This window comes from Equus przewalskii, chromosome 19 (assembly GCF_037783145.1).
Source record: "Equus przewalskii isolate Varuska chromosome 19, EquPr2, whole genome shotgun sequence".
NCBI classification, from domain to species: Eukaryota; Metazoa; Chordata; class Mammalia; order Perissodactyla; family Equidae; genus Equus; species Equus przewalskii.
In genome coordinates, this window is record NC_091849.1 from 26,056,078 (window position 1) to 26,075,839 (window position 19,762).

General features: G+C 41.0%; 1 protein-coding gene and 2 non-coding genes across 9 annotated transcripts; all 3 read right to left on the reverse strand.

The window, feature by feature from the left end:
* Positions 1-525: 525 nt before the first annotated feature.
* LOC103563930 (uncharacterized) lies at positions 526-15,450 on the reverse strand. Of its 7 annotated transcripts, XM_070585285.1 has the most exons (4): positions 14,514-14,930; positions 7,511-8,072; positions 4,480-4,660; positions 526-1,065 (listed from the first exon to the last, which is right to left on the reverse strand). In XM_070585285.1, the coding sequence occupies exons 1-2, from the start codon at positions 14,821-14,823 to the stop codon at positions 7,564-7,566; spliced, it is 819 nt and encodes a 272-aa protein (XP_070441386.1). In that variant the 5' UTR covers positions 14,824-14,930; the 3' UTR covers positions 526-1,065; positions 4,480-4,660; positions 7,511-7,563. The 7 variants fall into 7 exon arrangements, 4 of the variants coding, with proteins under 4 accessions (XP_070441386.1, XP_008537625.1, XP_070441387.1 ...); XR_011529939.1 differs by lacking the exons at positions 7,511-8,072; positions 14,514-14,930 and adding an exon at positions 7,238-7,501; XM_008539403.2 differs by lacking the exons at positions 4,480-4,660; positions 14,514-14,930 and adding an exon at positions 14,939-15,360.
* On the reverse strand, positions 7,409-7,482 carry TRNAI-AAU (transfer RNA isoleucine (anticodon AAU)). Its single transcript has one exon. It is a non-coding gene; the product is annotated as a tRNA-Ile (tRNA).
* Positions 15,286-15,358, reverse strand: TRNAV-CAC (transfer RNA valine (anticodon CAC)). Its single transcript has one exon. It is a non-coding gene; the product is annotated as a tRNA-Val (tRNA).
* Positions 15,451-19,762: the final 4,312 nt, after the last annotated feature.

Consider the following 19,762-nt stretch of genomic DNA (forward strand, 5'->3'; position numbering starts at 1 on the left):
AAGCATCTTTCCCTAGGTTAGGAACTGATTGCTGAGCTCACCTGTGACCACCCAGCTTGAGACAATAGGCTTGCCTCCTGCTACGCCCTCTGAGATAGTGGACCCACTACCTGCTGTGTCCATCAAGCGCTGTGCCGACAGGGCAATCTTGTGACTATTGTGGGAGGGACATTTCAATCATATGTGAAACGTCCTGTATGGGGGTATTTAACCACTCTGTATACCTCATTTCCTTGGTGCCCTTTCTTCCTTTGGGAAGAAAGGCCCTGGGCCATGGTCCTCATATTTCAGCTCAGAATAAACTCACCGAAATTTTCATTTATAGATTGGTTGTGGATTATTTTCATCGACACCCCAAACAACCCTTGTCTGAAATATTAAGTGGACCACACAAATCCAGAGCCAAACTCTGACTGCCTAACACCTGTCAGTTGCTCCAAACTCAGCCTACACATTGAAGGGAGGCTTCCTCCATTATTAATACATCCCCGGGCTACCCTCGCAGCATGGCTGAAGGACAAGGAAGTTGAACACTGTCTCCTTTATTTCTGTTATATTTAGGAAAGAAGGAGGAAGGAAGGAAGGAAGGAGGAATGACAGAAGATGAGACAGAACATGGTGCCAACATCATTTAAAGTTTTGCAAGACCATAGATTCAGTGAAGTTTTTTATAGAGGAGTCACATGAAATCTCAGAAAGTTAATGATTAAAACACATTCAAAAAAGCAAGACAGATAGACCAAAACAAACAAACAAAAAGGCTTCAAGCAAAAGGAAAAACATTTGAAAATAAGATTATCTGATCATTTACTAGCAGTTGCCTTGGTTTTTAAAAAGACGGATTTATAAATCAGATTCTGAAATATGATTTTTTAATGATGTACTTATTTCTTTATCTATTTATTTACATTCCAGAACTGGCAGAACATTTCTGAAACACAGGATTACATCTGAAGAGCCTGCTGTTCCTTGTTTTAATTCTCCAGTGGGCCGATCATTTCACGTGGGAGTGCAGTCACTTGTCAGAAGACTAGTATTTAAATGGCTCTTTCAATTGGAATGCTGCTGTTGAGAAACATTATAAACAGTTGGTTAGACTATGTCTTGAAGATTTTAATATCTAGAAATACAAACTTGGAATGCTTGTTTCATTATAAACATACCTACAGTATGACAGGGTTTTATTTCACCAGTAACCATTCTATAGATGAGAGAAATAAGGTGAGTTTACTTGAGCCAGAGTGAGGATTATAACCCAGGAAAGCCTAAGAAAGTGTTCCAGAGAAGCATGGTTTTCAGTACAGTCTTATATATTTTTAGAACAAAGAACATACATTAAACACACTCAGGATACATTTTCATCAAAGTTTCAAAGAGGTATTCAGTTGCAATAGCAGGTCAACATGATCTTGATGTCCAGAAAGGGACTAATCACAGCCTTACCCGTCTGGAGTAGGAGGCGAAGTATGCATTCTTATCTTAAGAGAGTGCATTCTTTACTCTAATGGTTAAAGCAGATGTACAATGTATGTTTCATAGGCCATAAGTCAGGCTTTTTTAGTTCAAGCCGAATCAATTTTGAACCCAAAGAGTTACCCCATGTGCCTCAATACGTGAAAATCTCTTGTCATCTCTAATTATTGAAGGAAAGGCTTCTCAACCAGGAATGAGCTAAAGTTCATTACAATCATGTTACTTTCTATGTTTGTTTTAAAATATTTTATTGTCACTTTGAAACAAGTAGCCAAGTGTTTTCTCAAGAAATCACGATCCAAGTCCTACCTTAAGTATTCAAATGTCCTGACAACTTTTAATTTTTGGCTACCCCAAATCAAATCCTAAATGGAAAATAAAACTTTCAAGATATATTTTGCACCTAAAACTGTCCTTCAGACTTCCCAGAAGGCCCCTGGAAATCATAAATATTTGTTCTTTCACCTTGCAAAAAGAGAGATGCTGGCAAGAATTAGGGTTATTTGATATGTTACTGTTGATGGGCTGCATAGGAAAAGTTGTCAAATCAGAAGTGATACCAGAAGACAACTGAGGAGAAGGAGAAGGAGAAGGTAGAGAAGGAGGGAAAGAAGGGGAAGAAGAAAAAGAAGCAAAGGGAAGCAGAGGGAGGAGGAGGGAAAGCAGAAGAGCTTAGTCTTCCCTAGGTCAAATCTGCTTGCATGGATACAATGTTATTAATGTAAATATTTCAGAAATTGCATACCAAATGGGAAATCCCTAAAAATTTATCATTCTTCTTACTGTCCATAATGATGAGGAAAACTGTAGATGAGAAGCAGGCTCCGAGGATGGCAATTTGCTTGCCCTTTTGAGAGACATTTGCATTTGTGAAGGAAGGGGGGATGACCTTGTAGGGACCTGAAATTGGCCACCCCAGGATGTGTCTCTTTGGCATCAGGATTGTTTGGGGCTGATTGCTTTCGATAAACTGGGACAGGGAAGGAGGCTCTGGGGAATGGAACTTGCCCTTGTTGGGACACATTTACAATTGTAAGGTAAATCTCTATCTGTAAAAGGTGGCTCCCTCTCTGTACCAGGAAGAAGAGAGATGACCTTGTCCCTAGAAACTCTTAATGGGGAAGGCAAGAACTTAAGTTGGTTGCTGTCTGGCAATCTCATGTAACTGGTTTAGGGTGGTGGCATCTGACCGTTACTTAATCCAATTTGATTCTTGTCTAAAAGTCATGGGATCACCCAATGACCAGACCCCACCTGCACTGATACCATTTTAACTTTTTTTCATGTTCTTTCCTTTGTCTTGTAAAGAAATGACTCACATACCCATGCCTTATAAAATTAGCCCTAACCCTCAACTCGCAGCAGCAGCAGCAGCAGCAGCTCTTACTGCCCGTGAGCCCTGTCCCCACGCACCAGCTCTGCCTGCCCATGGGTCCTATCCCCATGCCCACGGCAGCAGCAGTGGCTCCTCCTGCCCGTGGGCCCTGTCCCCACGCAGCAGCAGCAGCTCTGACTGCCCATGGGCGCTGTCCGCATGCTATTCCACACTATTTTCTAAATAAAAGAGCACTACTGCCAGATCTTGAGAGTCCAAGAAATCTTTCTTTCGACTCCTCGGCTCACCGACCCCGCATCACATAATATTTTCCTATTTATGACTCCTGGGGATGTTTTACCTGATATTAGACAGCAGTAGCGTGTATCAGTCATAATTTCAGTTATTTTTTAAAATGTTAACTTGGTTGCAACTCTACTTCACTAATTTGAAGCTAGAGTTTTCTGGGCCACTGAATTTCAACTAGGGATTTACATCACTTGCCTACAGGGTCTCATTAATATATAAATGTGTAGGACCTACTCCAGACTTACCGAAACTTTCTGCTCCATATTAGTATATTCTTGATGTATTCTTACTATATGGTTTGCATAATTGAGGCATGTTATGTCTCAGGATTATTATATGTTATGTCTTAAGATATTTTTTCTCTGTAAAAATTATGCTCCTCCACTTTTATTAATTAGATGCAGTGTTCACTGTGTAGGGGAGGAAGACTTTTCCTCTACCTAATGTGGGTTCGTCTGGCCGGAGAATGAATTAAATTCACATGAGACAGAATAGCAAGAGAAAATTAAACAAAGCTTTATGAGGAGACATGGTCATTATGTCTATAGCTATTTTGTCTAAACTTCCTGAAGGAAGAAAGAGCACCGAAGAAGTGGGGTGCACAGAGTGGTTATATACCCCCAAACAGGGTGTTTCACATGTGATTGAAATGTCCCTCCCACAATAGTCACAAGATTGCCCTGTCAGCACATGCTTGATGGACACAGCAGGGAGTGGTCTGCTATCTTGGAGGGCAGAGCAGGAGGCAATTCTATTGTCTCAAGCTGGGTGGTCACAGGTGAGTGCAGCAATCAGTTCCTAGCCTGAGGAAAGATGCTTAATCCTTAAAGAAATGCCAACGTTGGGAGGGGGAGTCGATCATGTAAACACAAGTAAAGTAAACAAAATGCAGATTTAAGTCCTTGCCTTTGGCATTGATTAAGAGTTTCTAGAGAGAAGGTCATCCCCTTTCTTCTTCCTGCTACAGAGAGGGAGGTACCTTTACAGATAGAGATTTCCTTTACAATGTAAATGTCTCCTAACAAAGAGCAAGCAAGTTCCACTCCTCAGAGCCTCCTTCCCTGTCCCAGTTTATCAAAAGCAATCAGCCTCAAATAATCCTGATGCCAAAGAGACATATCTTGGGGTGGCCATTTCCAGGTCCCCACCAGTCTCCTTTGAAAATATAGTTGATCATTATGTCTATAGCTATTTTGTCTAAACTTATTTTGGATTGGCTTTGTTATCTTGTTTTGCATGCCACAGAAACAGCCAAAATTCCCTGTTAATGGCATTATTCCTGGTATGAACTTGCATCAGATATTTCGCTTTTGAAAATTATAATAAATTAATCACAGCTATTTTAAATCTTTTGTCATCTATATACACTTATTTTGCTTTACTTTTGCTGCTTCCCTGAAAGCACTTGCAATCAGCTATGGGCCAGAGTGCATCATCTTCAACAAAGAAGACTGTCTCAGGGCTTCATAGACAAAGACTACCATGCCAGGTTCTCTGGGGAACAGGCTCTTGATGGCATGGCTTTAAGTTCTCCCATCAATTCTTCCATCAAAAAGATTCCTCCTTACCAATAGAAGAGAGAGAGAACACACTTTATTAAGTAAGTACTAACAGATTTACATGTATATAAGGTAGCATAAAAGTGATGACAAAATTATGACAAAATGTCACTTTTTACAGCAAAGCTGAAGAAAGAACATTCTCTTATCTCCTCTAGAAGCAAAGGGCTGTACCTCATGACAGCCTCCCGTACTTCTCATGAGAGACCCCTGAGCTAATTCAGGAGGTAAATATTTACATATCTAGAGATTATTTGGTCTATGACCTTAGAAATACTTCAGTTTTGTAGAAACTGAAGACTAGGCTTAACCCCTAGAAATATTTACCTCTGTTCTAAAGTTCATGTAAGGACTCAGATTCACTATGTATCCAAGGAAACACTACGGAAAATGGGGGAGGTGGGGGGGAGCAGTTTTCCCTGTATAAATAGAGAAAATCATTTTCATTTACCCTTACAGCTGTTAACCCAAGATCTAGCAGATCAAGAATTAACTACATACGACTGAATGAATTGCAGAGGGATGACTGTGGGTTTTGTTTGAAAAATTGTTGATGTTGTTTCAGTGTTCTATTTTCTGGATCTACAAAGAAGCTCTCTTTCCTCTTAAGTGATCCATGTTATGATCCTACTCATAATAATTTAGTAGATTTCACTTTTGTAAACTGAAACCTTTGTAAATATCTTATTGTCTAACAATGTGCTCAGTTTAATATCTGCATGAGAGTGATGGTTCTACCTTTTTCTGAAAATTATCTTTGAACAAATCTATACAAATTTCCTTTGATCAACAATGTACTTTGGAGCCCCTACTTTAGGACTATTTGAAATGTCATACGGTTTTACAAAAAAAAGTTTTATTCGCACTATAACAGAAAATTAAAGCTGCCATCTTCCTGCCCTCTCTCTGGTCCTACTTGTATATTTTCTGTCTTCAGTGGTGGGATGGATTTAAAAGTTCAGTTTCAACTTCTCACTAGCTGGACCAACTCAATTGAAAATAAACTCTGTTTCTGTATAGATAATAAATATAACATTAAACACGCTGTTTGAAAACTCTGTAAGTGCTGATAAACTAGATATCTCCAAGATACATCAAAAAAAAAAAAAACGAAAAACACAGGATACAAAATAGTGTGTACAATGTAACATTTTACGTAACTAGAAAGAAAAAAATTTATATTCGTATTTTCATCTATATGCATAAAGAAAATCAGGGAGAATATATATAAAACTAAGAATAGCAGTTATATGTGGGAGACGGTGCTGAGAACTGGCAGAAAAGGAGGTAGTGCTGAAAACTGGACAGATGGGGGATGTGAGCGAGAGGGAAACTTCACTGTATTCCCATTTGGTTACTGACCATGTGAATGTATTACCTTACCCAAGAAAAAACAAACACAAACAAAGAAACGAGTCTCATCAGGCTGACATGAAGGTGTGGCAGGGCCAGGCTCCTCACTAGAGGCCCTAGGAGAGAACTCGCTTCCAAACTCATTCAGGTTGTCACAAGATTCAGTTCCATGCAGTTGTGGGACTGAGGTCTCCATTTCCTTGCAGGCTGTCAGCCAGAGTCACTCTCAGTTTCTAATGGATGTCAGCATTCGCTGGCTGGTGGCCCCCTTCATCTTCAGCAACGGGCTGTCGAGTCCTTCTTGTACTTCAAATCCGTAAGCATATTATTTAATACAAAATGAAGTAGCAGGTTCCCTTTATTAATTAAAAAAAAATTTAGGTGCTGACTTTCAGCCAGTCACTGTTCTTGACGTGAAGGATGCAGAACTGACCAAAACAGAGGAGGGTACCACCTTCTTGGATTTAGTGAGCATCCACTATGTCCCTGGCACTGTGCTTGAGACATCGCTGACGTAATTATTTAATCAATATCGTTAATGTCATTTTCATAGTAACCTAAAACAGTACTTTCAAACAAGAGAAAGAGTAAAACCATGTTGGGAGCCTGAGGGACAGCGCAAGGGGCGAGGAGAGAAACAGGTTTAGGAGGCTCGAGCTAGGACACGGAGACCCAGTGGCCGGACTTCAAGAAAAGAACAGGACAGGGCGAGCGAGGCGCTTAGACTGAGAGCGGCCCCAGGGTCTCTTGCCCTCCTATATCCCACCGTGCACCCCCCCTGCATCATTCAAATCTCAAATCCGACACTTTTATGATACAAGTTCAAAAACATTTAGACGAGTTGTAAATGACTTGTAAGTGGCAGTGCCACGGTAACGGTCAAATATAACCCAAAGGCCGACCATTGCTCCATTTTACCGTGGAGCATTCGCGGTTGCTGGTCTGAAGTTTGGCGGGAGGCAACACCACAGGCCTCAGACATTCCCACATCGAGAAAAAGAAAAACTAAATACCACCTTGCGTACACCGTAAGTGGATCGAATCTGCGACCTTAACACTTTATAAAAGCAACGCCCTGACCAATTGAGCCATTTACCATGACCAAGAGTACTGATTTCTCTTTCAAAAGCTTAAATTACAGGAAAACAGCATTGCCTAAAGCTTTTTCCAGACTGATGCAAGACAGTCTTTAATTTTACTTCCCCTTCCCTAAATGTACCCACCTTACCTCATTTATTCTTTTAAGCTCTCCATCCTAACTCTCGTGCGTTCTTTTAAAGAAAGAAAATTACAAGTCAAATCTCTCTGCTCTGTGATTTAATGACTATCTGTAACCGGATACAAGACAGCAGTATCCACAGGCGATGTGTTCGAAAAGAGGAAACAAAATCGTTAGCCCTGGCCCGTACGGGGATCGAACCCGCGACCTTGGCGTTATTAGCACCACGCTCTAACCAACTGAGCTAACCGGCCGCCACATGAATAAGGCCGCTTTACTTACCGCTTTTAAAATTATACCAAGTAAATTTGGCTGGTGTTCGGCTTAGCAAAGAGTCAAGAAATATTTTTTCTATAAAGAAAAGGAAAAGATAAATCCCAGCTGCTGCCATGGATGAACCGTGTTTCTTCCTGTGAAAACTTAGTCTTTCTCAAACTCATGGAAGAAGACTCATAAATGTCCCCTAGCGGGATTTTTTTCCAAATACTCCGAGAAGGGCCCGGGGCTAACGCGAGGCTGCTCCAAGCTTGAGATGGCGGCGGGCGGATCAAGGAACTGAAAACGGTGCTGCCACAGTGCAAGGCTCGGAAGACTCGGCTTCCGCTCGCAGCACGCGGATTCTCTGCTCCTGGAGACCACTCCGGGCTGCTCAGCTCTTCCCGGGGTCCTGGGGACCCAGGAACTTGCACCGTCTCGCCGCCTGAGCTCGAGGTGGTTCCGCGGTCACCGTGGCTCTGCGTTTGCAGCTGCGCGTCCCGAGCCTCCGCGCGCGGCAAAGTTACGGATCTGGAGCTGCAGTGCCGGTCATCGGACACGTGGTGGCACCCGAGTGCGGGGCTGGGGTCTGCGGAGACAAAAGGACTCTGGGGCCAGCGCCTCTCGAGACCCTCTGACCCATCTGCATCCCAAAAGAACCAAGACTTCCCCAAATCAATGAGAAGGGAAGTCAACACCAGGGCGAGTCCGGAATCAGGGCCATTATCTGGACCGGGAGAAACGCCGGGATCGGAGAGGAGCAGAGGAGCTGAGACCCAGGTGGGACCACTGAGAAGAAGGAGGTGGGAAACCATGCCTCTCGGAGGTGCGCTCCTTCCAGCCTCGGCCTGATCCTACAGCAGGCAGGTGTCAGTGCTGGCAGGGGCCCGTAGAGCAGCTAATTCCTGAGTCACGTTCTGCTTGTCACCCTCTGCTTGCTCTTTCTCCCGTTGGACCCTACAACCCTCCCATTTCTTTTCTACTTTTCTCCTCTTTGTTGCTTCTGAAGTTACTTGACATTTAACCAGTTTTTGAAAATGCAACAATGAATAGCCAATTTCTTCTTTCAATCTCAAAATAGAAAGTATAACATGAATTCACATTGGTTTTATACAGGGTTTCCAGTGTGTCTTTACAATTTCAGATGGCTTAGATCAAATTCCTACAGATTTAAGCATTAACTTCCAAAGAACATGAAAAAAATAAGAAAAATGAACAAGTCTGTTATAATTTATATAAATTTACTATTCCCGTTAGGATTCTCTCCTGTGAACTCAATTCTCTGAAGCCCCAGGGGTGGGGAAAACTTGTCGTCTTTAACAGAAATTGAAAGTGCCGTGCTGCTTCCTCTCATTCATCCAAAGCTCACAAAAAATTAGGTAAAAGCGTTTGGCCCAAAAGGTCCAAGACATCTGAATCTAAAAATGATCATTCAGAATAGCAAATGAATACTCATGTCCCATTTACTTGATACGCAATCCTGGCACCTAGACATGAAATGTGCCATCAGTAACTAGATCTGGTTCCCTTAACACTACAAAGTGTAGTGACTTTGAAAGAAAGAGGGAAAGAGGACTAATAGGTTGATTGTGAATGAAGACAGAGCAACCCAGGTTCCCCCAACCCCATTCTAGTGCAGAAGAATGAGGTAAGGAATTCAAAAGAGGATATCAAAGAGTAAAGGTGGAATCGAATATGACCCAGTTGTGAAAATTTCTGCATTTTAGATTTAGATTATTATGAAAGTTTTGCACAGGGAGTAGCCAGGTGCTATCTTTAAGGAATAGAGATCATTTGGCAATACCAAACAGACAAACAGGAGGAAAAAACACCATAAAAGGCTAACAGCAATTGAAACAACGATACTGTATAAATTTGTTTTTGAGACCTGAAGTAGAAACAGAAAATCCAGAGAGATATGTAGGAGATACCCAGGAAAACACAGTAACTCCCATGTATGTAGGAGGTATATGTATTATTAAACTTTTGTTTGTATAACTCCTGTATACATGGGTATTACTCGGTTTTCCTGGGTATCTGTCATGTATACAGGAGGTATACGTGTTATTAAAATTCTCTTTGTTTTTATCTTGCTAATCTTTTATTATTCTTCTCTTGCTAATGTCTTTTCTTAATCGTCTCTTCATTACAGAAGAGTCTCAGCTAAGAACCTAGAAGGGTAGAGGGAAATTATTTTTCCTCCTCTACACAGTTATTCATGTGAACATGAGACTTCATTTATCAGAGATAAATGCCAAGGAGACCAATTGCTGGTTGCATGGTGACTTCCTGCTTAGTTTTTTTAAGAAAACGCCAAACTTTTCCAGAGTGGCTGTGCTACATTCCCACCAGCAATGTATGAAGGTGTTACTTTGCTATGGCTGCCATAAGGGTAATTTCTATTGTTCTGTCATCCTGTTCACTGATTCTTTCCTCTCTCCCCTCCATTCTGATGTTGAGTCCATGCTCTGAGATTTTATTTTGGTTACTGAATTTTTCAATTCTAAAATTTTCATTTTGTTCTCTTTTGCATTTTCTTTTCTTTCTTTTTTTTTCTGATTCTGTTTCTTTGCTTTGGCTGTCTATTTTTCCTTTGTTTTGAGCACGTTCAGAGTTGTTCACTGAAGCATTTGTGTGATGGCTACTTCAAAATCTTTGTCAGATAATCCTACCATCTCTTTCATCTTGCTCTTGGGCTCTGTTGAATTTGTTTTTTATTCGGTTTGAGATTTTCCTAGTTTCGATTTGACAAGTGATTTTCATTTGAAACCTGTGTCTTATGAGACTCTGGCTCTTATTTAAACTCTGTTTTAACTGGCCTTCTCTAACACCAGGGGAAGTGGAGGCATCTCCTCATAATTGCCAGGTAGAGTTAGAAGTCCAGGATCCCCCACTCAGCCTCCAGGACACAAGAGGTGAGGAGCTCCTTATTGCTGCTGGAAGATGGTGAGAACTCCGGCTCTCTATGTGGTCTCCATTGACACAGAGATGGGTGGAGGCAGGACCCAGTTACCACTAGGCCATGACAAAAGTCCTGCTTCTTCACTAGGGCCTCCTCTAACACCACCCAGCAGCAAAGCAGAGGGAGAGGCAATTCTGGATGGGGGTACAAGTCCTGGCTTCCTACTTGGCCTTCTCTGACACCTCCCAGACAAGGGTGTTGGGTCTCCTGGTTGTTACAGCCTCCTGAGGGTGGAAGTCTTGGCTCCCCACTTGGACTCTGCTAGCCTGGGGTGGCGGTGGGGGGATGCTACAGTTTTTCTGTGGTGTTTGGCTGGAGGAGAGGAGTTATTGTCTAAAATTTTTCTGACTTGCTAGGCTGTCCCTTTGGTGGTCTTTTGGTACACAGTGGCTCTTCCTAGGGAATTTTTGTGTGCCTCCATTGGCGTTTCAGTTTTCTAGCTTATTTAGCTCCAAGTCTAGGATATATGAGGCAAAAAAAAAACCTAGGGAACTTGCCACCATGTCATTCCTCTGGTCCCAAGGTCCCTGACAGTCTGCCTTCTTTACTCCACCTTTCAGATTCTTTTATGTTTGTTTTATATATAATGTCCAGGGGTTTTAGTTGCACTTAGTGAAAGGCTAAGGATAAGGACATTTACTCCATCTTCCCAGAAACTCTGATAATTTTTTAAACTTATATTAATTATATTACATTTATTATTTATATTATTTGTATTACTGGACTTCAATAAGGATATTTATATAAATTATATATATTCTAATACAAAATTATGTTAATATTTATATTATAAATATATTCTGTTCATATTATCCTATATTTATTTATATTTGTTTGTATATATCCTGTGAAAGCAAACATGAGGTTTCTAGAGCAAAGATTAGAGTTACTAACAGCAATAATCCCTTGGTCTTTTCCTCCTTTATGTCTTAGATTTTCTGGATCTTAGATCTCTTTAAGAATATGAATAGGGAAAAAGGGGTGATTAGGCTCACATGTGTGGTGATGGAATATAATTAGTTTTTGGGTGGTGAACATGATGTAATCTACACAGAATTCAAAATATATTACAATGTACATCTGAAAGCTATATAATGTTATAATCCAATGTTACTGCAATAAATAAAAAAGAATATGAATATTCTATGGACCCTTTCCCATGCTGCTTTCTACAAAGGCCACCAGGGCAAGGACAACCACTTCCAACTCCCAGACGCAGTGACAGAGGTTGCTGCCACCACTCAATACCAGACATGCTGTTGCTCAGTGATGGGTGCCCTTAATTGGTAACTGTGATGTGCTGCCAAGGACACCCCTTATTTGCATGTACAAGGGGATCAAGGCTGCTTTTTAAAAGACCACTTGGACTAGAACGTTGTTGTTGAAACTGTAGTAGATGCTATTTACTAACTCTTGAAGAGTTAAATACTTTAAAATAATAACTGGTGCATTAGTCAGCCTTCTCAAGAGAAACAGAACCAATAGGATGTTTATATACAGAAAGAGATTTATTTTAACAAACTGGCTTATGCAGTTATAACAGCTTGGTGAGTCCAAATTCTGATGGCAGAGGCTGGCAGACTGGTGCCTCAGGAAAAATTTGCTATTTGAGTCCAAAGGCAGCATGCTGGTGAACTAGGAAGAACTAATGTTGCAGATGAAGTGTGAAGGCAGTGCGCTGCCAGAATTCCTTCTTGTTCAGTGGAGATCAGCCTTTTTCCTATTCAAGCCTTCAACTGATTGTATGAGGCCCACCCACATTATGGAGGGCAATCCGCCAATTTAAATGCAAATCTCACCCAAAAACACTCTCACAGAAACAACTAGAATACTGTTTGACCAAATATCTGGGCACCATGGCCCATCCAAGGTGACACATAAGATTAACCATCATAGCTGGTAAATATATTTAGCCTACCAAACAGTTTCTAGATAAGGCCAAGACATTCAAAGATGTATACCTTTGCTAAAGTGTTTCTCCTTCTGGCCTCAGTAATTTTTTCCTCAAGAAAAATTTTTCCTCATCCTTCAAGCCCTGTTAAAGGTCATCAGTTATCTGATTTACTAGTCAGAATGGCCTACATCACTTTTAATCTCATGATCTTTTGCCCAAATAAAAACAAGACTTTGTTCATCTATCTGCATATTCAGCTGACAGCACAAATATAAACTTTGGTAAATTCAGATAACAAATTTCTTACCAAAGAAAATGAAAAATTCTACCTGCTAAATGTCCTGCACATCTTGCACACAACGATGCTAAAAAGGGGTGTGGTTTACTCACCCATGATTGAAGCTTTCATAATTCAAGATTTGAGTCACTTTTCAGTTTCCTCAAAATATACAGAAACAATGAGATTTTTTGACTGTATAGAAATAGAAGGCTACGGCCTCTTTAAACATGTGCTTACAGGATAGCTATCATTGCTATTGGCCATAGGAAAGATCTTAAAATGTTGGCCTGCTATAAAATCATATTTTCAAAGTATGGGACAAGAAGAATGCCCTCCCCTAATTTAGAAATACATTGAGGATGAGAATTAGAAAGTAGAGAAGTAGAGAACTAGAAAAGAATTACAGTAAAATAGAAATTAATATGCTCCTTTTCCAAAACTGGTGATCCCTGAAGAGGCCATTAGGAGACTAGGAAAGGACGAACTGACTACACCAGAATTGTTCCAAGTTATGTGTAGATTGCCAAAAAGAATCGTACACTGAAAAAAATGGCTCGATTTTTGGAAATAAGACTATTTTCAAATAGTCTACCAGGCACCACTGATATTTTTAAAAACATCACCAGAAAAGAACAATCAAGTTAAATAGGACTCTCTCATTTCTTTACTAAAGCTGTAACTTATTTGGAATCCAACTTTTATTTTACAAGTTTAAATTACCTCTGTGCTTTAAAACCATTTTTCCCAGAAAAAGAGGTTTAACTACAATAGTATACAATATGCTATGGAATATAGAATATTTTTAAATGACGTGCATTTTTGATATGAACATGATATGATGAATTTATAGATGCAAAGGATCTGATTGACAAACAGCAGGTTTACCCAAACAAGATGTAAAGTAGATGGACACTTCTGGAGAGTTAGAGAGTCATTCTACCAATCTAAGAACTTACTGTTGCTTTTAAGTAAAATCCTGAGGATTTCATGCTCAAACACTTTTGTTGAGAGGATATTTAATTTGATGTCATCACACTGAACTGACACCAAGAACAGCAAAGCTGCACGTCAAAGTGAACTTTAACTGTATTTGGTTGTACTACTACATTAAAGAAAAGAAAAATGTTCTAAAAGCTGCAGGCAGTTGACAGAAATATCACTGGAAAAGGAAACGACGAGTAAAAAGAGTACTGTATCATCTGGCAGAAAAAAGTCATTGTTACTTTTTATTAAATATAGGTAATTTGTTTAATTTGTCCTATTGTATTTATCATCCTGTTTAAAAATGTTACATGCATGTATCTTCCGAATATACAATAATATAATCTAGAAAACTTAAATATCCAATAAAAAGTTTAAAAGTTTCTCTGTCAGAAAACAGAAAGAAACACTATAAAAATGTTACTATATTTTTCTGACCTATATTAGTTGTTTAATTAGTCCCACTATTAATTACTAATTGCCACTTTTAAATAGTCCTATTGTTTGGATCAAAGAATAGCATTTATGTAACAGAATAGCAAACAGAATAATATAATTTCAAATAAACACCTGTTTTTCATATTTTTATGTTAAAGTAATAATACGTATGTGTGTAATTATTCATTTTATGTTATATGATTGTTTGCTAGTTTGGCCTGGTATGGCTCCGTGCCGGGTTGGCTCGCTAAAAAGTTGGTCATCCTAGCACGCAACTCCCAGTGTTGAAAGTTAGACAGGACAAGGGCTCCCGGAGACCTAGAGCGAGCTCGCGCCCCTCCTCCCACCCAGGACGGTCTTGGCCTGCCGGGCACCCCTCCGGCTGAGCTGGACACCGATAGCTGGAAATGTCCGGGAGAAAGAACCGCCAAAGTTTATTTCAAGAGCCCGGTTTAGGCCTCCTGCCGATTCTCACCCACCGCACTGCTGGCCCGCCCCGCTCCTCCACCCGGGAGAGCCGTGCGGGTAAACAGAGAACCGCGCCCGGCCGCTGGCAGACGCCGGGCCTGCGGCGGCCCCGGAAGGAACGAGCGAGCGCCCGGAGCTGGGACGCGCGGGCCCGCGGGGCAGGTCGGGACCCACGCGGTCCGGGGGCCAGGTCTCCCAGAGCGCAGAGGCTCAGATCGAAACCTGCCGCCACCGGTGTCCCGGCACCATGTTCCAGGCGGAGCTCGGCCTGAGAGCCTCCGGGAAATGGCGCGCGTCAGAGACCCGGGGCTTCGCATTATCCACGCAGGCCACTGCAACGTATCTTCCCACGATTGAGGGGGATCAGTAGATTTGGGTTGGAAATACTTATCTGGCAAGAAATAAATTGGGGGTGGCGGCTGATGTCCTTACCGGACACCGGGTAGCCATTGCCGCCCGGTTTCAAGGTGAAGCCGTGTCTTGTGTAGAAATCCAGATTCCAAAGAGCGCAACCATTCCCGCGGCGCCGGCTCATCTCTATCCCCTGCTGCTTTTCCGGGGACCCTCACAGGTCCTGCGGGAACCTGGCAGAGGGGAGAAAGAAGAGGAAGAGCTGTTTCCTTGTGAACAGCGAAGTGATGCAGCAGCGAGGGTCTCTCAGGATAACTCCTGCTTTTAAAGAGCAAGTGCGACGATTTGTGAGTTTTGTTATTTGTAGGTACAAATCAAGTTGAAATCTCTGAAAGCAAATGTTTTTCAGGGGGAAAAAAAACAAGGCCTGTTTCCGCCCGGTTTCGAACCGGGGACCTTTCGCGTGTGAGGCGAACGTGATAACCACTACACTACGGAAACACCCTGTCGCAAAACCCGGGCCTACCCATGTATGATCGAAAAAATTTTGCCTGCAGGGCCCAGGTTTATTTACTACAGGCCTGTTGGGGAAATGTTCATTGTAGCGGTACATTTCTCTCCCTTTTTTCTATTTCTAAAGATTAAAAAAAAAACCTCATAAGCAAGCAAAGCCTTCTCCCAGGGCACTAATTCTTGCACAAATTCCTGGCGTGGAAAGCTAAGACAACATTCTGGATATTTTTTTTTTGGGGGTGAATTAATGATATATTGTTTTAATTGTTTTCCAGTTTTATTGAGATATAATTGACATACAGCACTGTATAAGTTTAAGGTGTGTTTGACTTACATATATTGTGAAATGATTACAACTGGAGAATTTGATTCCAAGACCTCCGCATGCTGTCTGCACCCGTTTCTCTGTCCGTGCAGTGTGCCCTGATGCTCATCTCTAGGTGACAGAAAATGACTTTTTGGGAAGCAGAATTAAATGGCCTGAGCTCAGGAGACTGTCGGAAACCATCAGCACTTTCTGCCAGTCTCCTCACTTCCTTTGCAGACAATTGACTGGAAGTAGTCATGTGACTCTATCTAACTACCAGGCTTCTAAGAAATATAGGGGAGCAGACGAAATATTTAGAGAACACTGCTGTCTCTGGCACAGAATGCAAATGCAGAAAGACATAGTCTTTGCTCTCAAGGAACTCAGAGTCTAGGAATAAGACTTCCTTATAGAATCATGGTAACTTTGTTCTATTGTTTTATTGCCCATACTTACAGCTACTACAAGAATCAAGACAAGATCATAAGTCATCCCACTCTTAGATCCCATGCTCTTTCTATCATAGTTGCACCAGAAACATGATATTAAAGCAAATTTTTTTAATATAAGGAATATATTCCAACCAAAATGGCAATATTTGACAACAAAATGCAACTGGACACAGTTGCTCTTGATGAGATTCATACTGACAACTGCAATTTCTAAATTAATTGTTAAAAAATGAACTGACTCAGGTAAAATATAAATTCCTATCTTGGGGGTTGGGGAGGGATGAGATATAAAAAAGATAGGAGTAAACTACATAAAAATTTAGTGATATATGGGTCTGTATTTTAGTCGGAGGTTTTGCTAAAAATTAGGAATATTTAAGGGTTTTTTTCTAGAATAAAATAAACTTAGAACATGGGAGATTCACCTCTCTCAAACACGTGTAGGGAATTATTCTACATTTCCAGATTATAATTCCTAGTGCAACCTGGGAGAAGCAGCCCGTCTACCCCAGCCTGAGAAGGTTAGTGACCCTTGCCTGAAGAATTTGTAATGACCTCTCTGAGGTAGTTGTCTTGCTAGACTCTGCTGATGCTCCTCAGGATGTATCATTACCACTTCTCCACTTTCTTGAGACCCCAAAGGGTCAAGGAGAAGGTGTGACCCATGAAGATTTGTGATACACATAGAAATAGTGCATGATTTTATGAATTTATATTGACAGAAACCTGGGAAATTTGAGTGGGAATGGATCTTAAGGGTATGGGGTCAATGTGGAAGGAATATAAGGTTGCATCAGACCAATTCATTGATATGGTCTTCCCAGGCAGAGATACCTGATTCAATATTTTAACTCAAGGGCCTTGGAACAGCTCTAATTTTTTATTAATTAAAATATACAATTAATAAATGATTAATATATGGACCCAAAGTTAGAATGACCCAACAAAATGAAATTGAAATATCAGTACTTCCTTGGTGTTCCATACAGTGAAGTATCTAAAGGCTTAAACAGACTGAAATTCTAGAGTAGATTATCTTTCTCTCCAGAGGAACTAACTTTCAGCGGGGTTGTAAGAAATAAATTCATGAGGGGAACCCCGGCATCCTTGAGTTGCTCTCTGGTGACTTCCTCGTAGGCCAGAAATTACAGTGGGACCTGCTACCACTGAACTGGAATCCCTAAACACAATGAAAAGGATTGGATCACAGGGTAACAGGAGCCAAATGTTGGCATTTAATTGCCAAAGATTAGATGGATGTTGTTATGAACTCAATTGTGCCCCCTCAAAATTCATATGTTCAAGTTCTAATCCCCAAGGTGACTGTATTTGGAAGTAAGACCTTTAGGGAAGTAAGTAAGGTTAAATGAAGTGCTAGGGTGGGGTCCTCATCCAATTGCACTGGTGTCCTTATAAAAAGAGAAAGACACACCAGAAATCTTTCTTTCCTCATGTGCACAGAGGAAAGACCATGTGAGGACATAGTGAGAAGGTGGCCATCTACAAGCTAGAAAGAGAAGCTTCACCAGAAACCAACCCTGAGGGCACCTTGATCTTTGACTTGATCTGTATGAGCAGAAAAGTCTCCCAGGCTCAAGCCAGTTTTGAATGAAAAGAAGTCCAGTTTCCCTTGAGAAAGACCACTCGCACATTGCCAAAAATTTATACCACTATTCTTCCTCCTAGCCTTCCCTAAAGGGACCAGTGTCCATTTACCAAAGTGACTGTGCATTAGGGAAAAGGAAATAGACAGACTTTTCAGAGATTACTAGACAATGGCCCTGAACTGGCATTAATTCCTAGAGATACAAAACATCACTGCTGCTCCCTAGGCAAAGTAGGGACTCATAAAAGTCAGACAATCAATGAAGTTTTACCTCTGGTCTATTTCACTGTGGGCACAGTGGGTCCCTGAACCCACCCTGTGGTTATTTCTGCAATTCCAAACAGAATCTCTGTATTGTTTCTATGAGTGATGGAGTGAAGGCTACTATGGCATAAAAGACCAAGAGGAAGCTGCTAGAAATTCCTCTAACTATGGAAATAGTAAACAAAAAGCAGTATTGGTATTCCTGGAGAGATTACAAAGATAAATGCCAACATTAAAGACTTGAAAGGTACAGGAGTGGAAAGTCCCACCATATCTCTATTCAACTTGCTTATTCAACTGTAGCAGACAAAGGGATTAAAGAGAATGACAGTGAGTTATTGTAAACTTAGTCAAGCGATTATTCCGACTGCATTTGCTATTCCAGATGTTGTTTCATTAATGGAGAAAATTCTCACATGCCTTTGCACTTGTTACACAGCTATGGATATGATTAGTGCTTTTTTCTCTGTACCTAGTCATACAGACCATAAAAAGCAGTGGGCTTTCAGCTGGCTAAGCCAGCAGTACGCCTTATCTACCATTCCTCAGAGGTATATCAACTCTCCAATCTCATTTTATAAATTAGTCTAGAGACACCTTTACCACCTTACCGTATGTTCTAAAGTTGAAAGCTGATTATTGTTTTAAATACAGACATTTTAGGCAAATGTGTATGATGCAAACTGATCACAAAGTGAAGGGGTCCTTCTTTCCAGAAGTGGCTCAGTCTTGTGGGCCTCATTTGTGTCTCTATCCCAGCCTTAGTCTGTTTGGGCTGCTATAACAAAAATACCATAGACTGGGTGAGTTAAATGACAAATATTTATTTCTCACAGTTCTGGAGGCTGGGAAGTCCAAGATCAAGGCATGTATAGATTGAAGTCAGGCTTCCTGGCTCATAGACAGCAGTCTTGTCCCTGTGTCCTCACATGGAGTAAGGGGCAACAGAGCTCTCTGGGGTCTCTTTTATAAGGCCTAATCCCATTCACGAGGACTCTACCCTCATTGCTTAATCGTCTCCCAAAGGCCTCACTTCCAAATATTATACATTGGGGATTAGGTTCCAACATATCAATTCCTTTTCTGACTTAAACTATGTTTAGTCAAGAATAAGTTGATATTGACCTCCTGTGTAGGAAGGCCAGTGGTGAAATGGGTCACAGGTCTGACCAGGGCCACAGTTCCACTCCTGGCTGTCTCAGTTTTCTTTTCTTTTTCTTCTGAAAAACATCTTTCTTCTTACACTGTTCAAAGAAGTGATATCGAAACATTATCTAAAAGTGATGCTGAAACAAATTATTAAAGCATTTTTAAAGGAAGTTATCCTGAATTGATTCTTCCCATTGGGAAGTGCTACCCCATGGTGCAGTCTTGTCTGTCAGTCGAGTCTGAAAGAGTCTTCAGAGTCATCGAAGGAGCCATCTTCTAAGATTTCTTTTTTCACCTCCCACTTCTTTCTTCCTGAAATTGAGAAAGGCAGTTCATTGAGAAAGACTTTTGGACAAACTTTAAAATTGAAGAAGCTTTAAAGGAAATGATAATTTACCAGTACTTCCTCCACCAACGTTTTTCTTATCGTGCAGCCGTCCACACTCATTTGCCTTTCACAGCTCTCAGTCCTCAGGCGTCAGCCCTGGAGGAAAAAGAAAGAACATCTCCTGGTGTAATGTTGTGTGGAAGAACGTGGCAGGCTCATAGTGCAACTAGAGTCTGAGAAATCATGTAGAACAAAAAAAGAATCCCCGGCAAAAGTAAAACTCCCA

What these genes read in the sequence shown, in the direction of transcription:
- LOC103563930 (XM_070585286.1), bottom strand. Translation starts at nt 14,823, where the DNA reads ATGCGAAGCCCCGGGTCTCTGACGCGCGCCATTTCCCGGAGGCTCTCA. An exon ending in GCGGGCCAGCAGTGCGGTGG is followed by an intron (nt 8,073 to 14,513) that starts GTGAGAATCGGC and finishes TTGTCTCCGCAG; the next exon opens with ACCCCAGCCCCGCACTCGGG.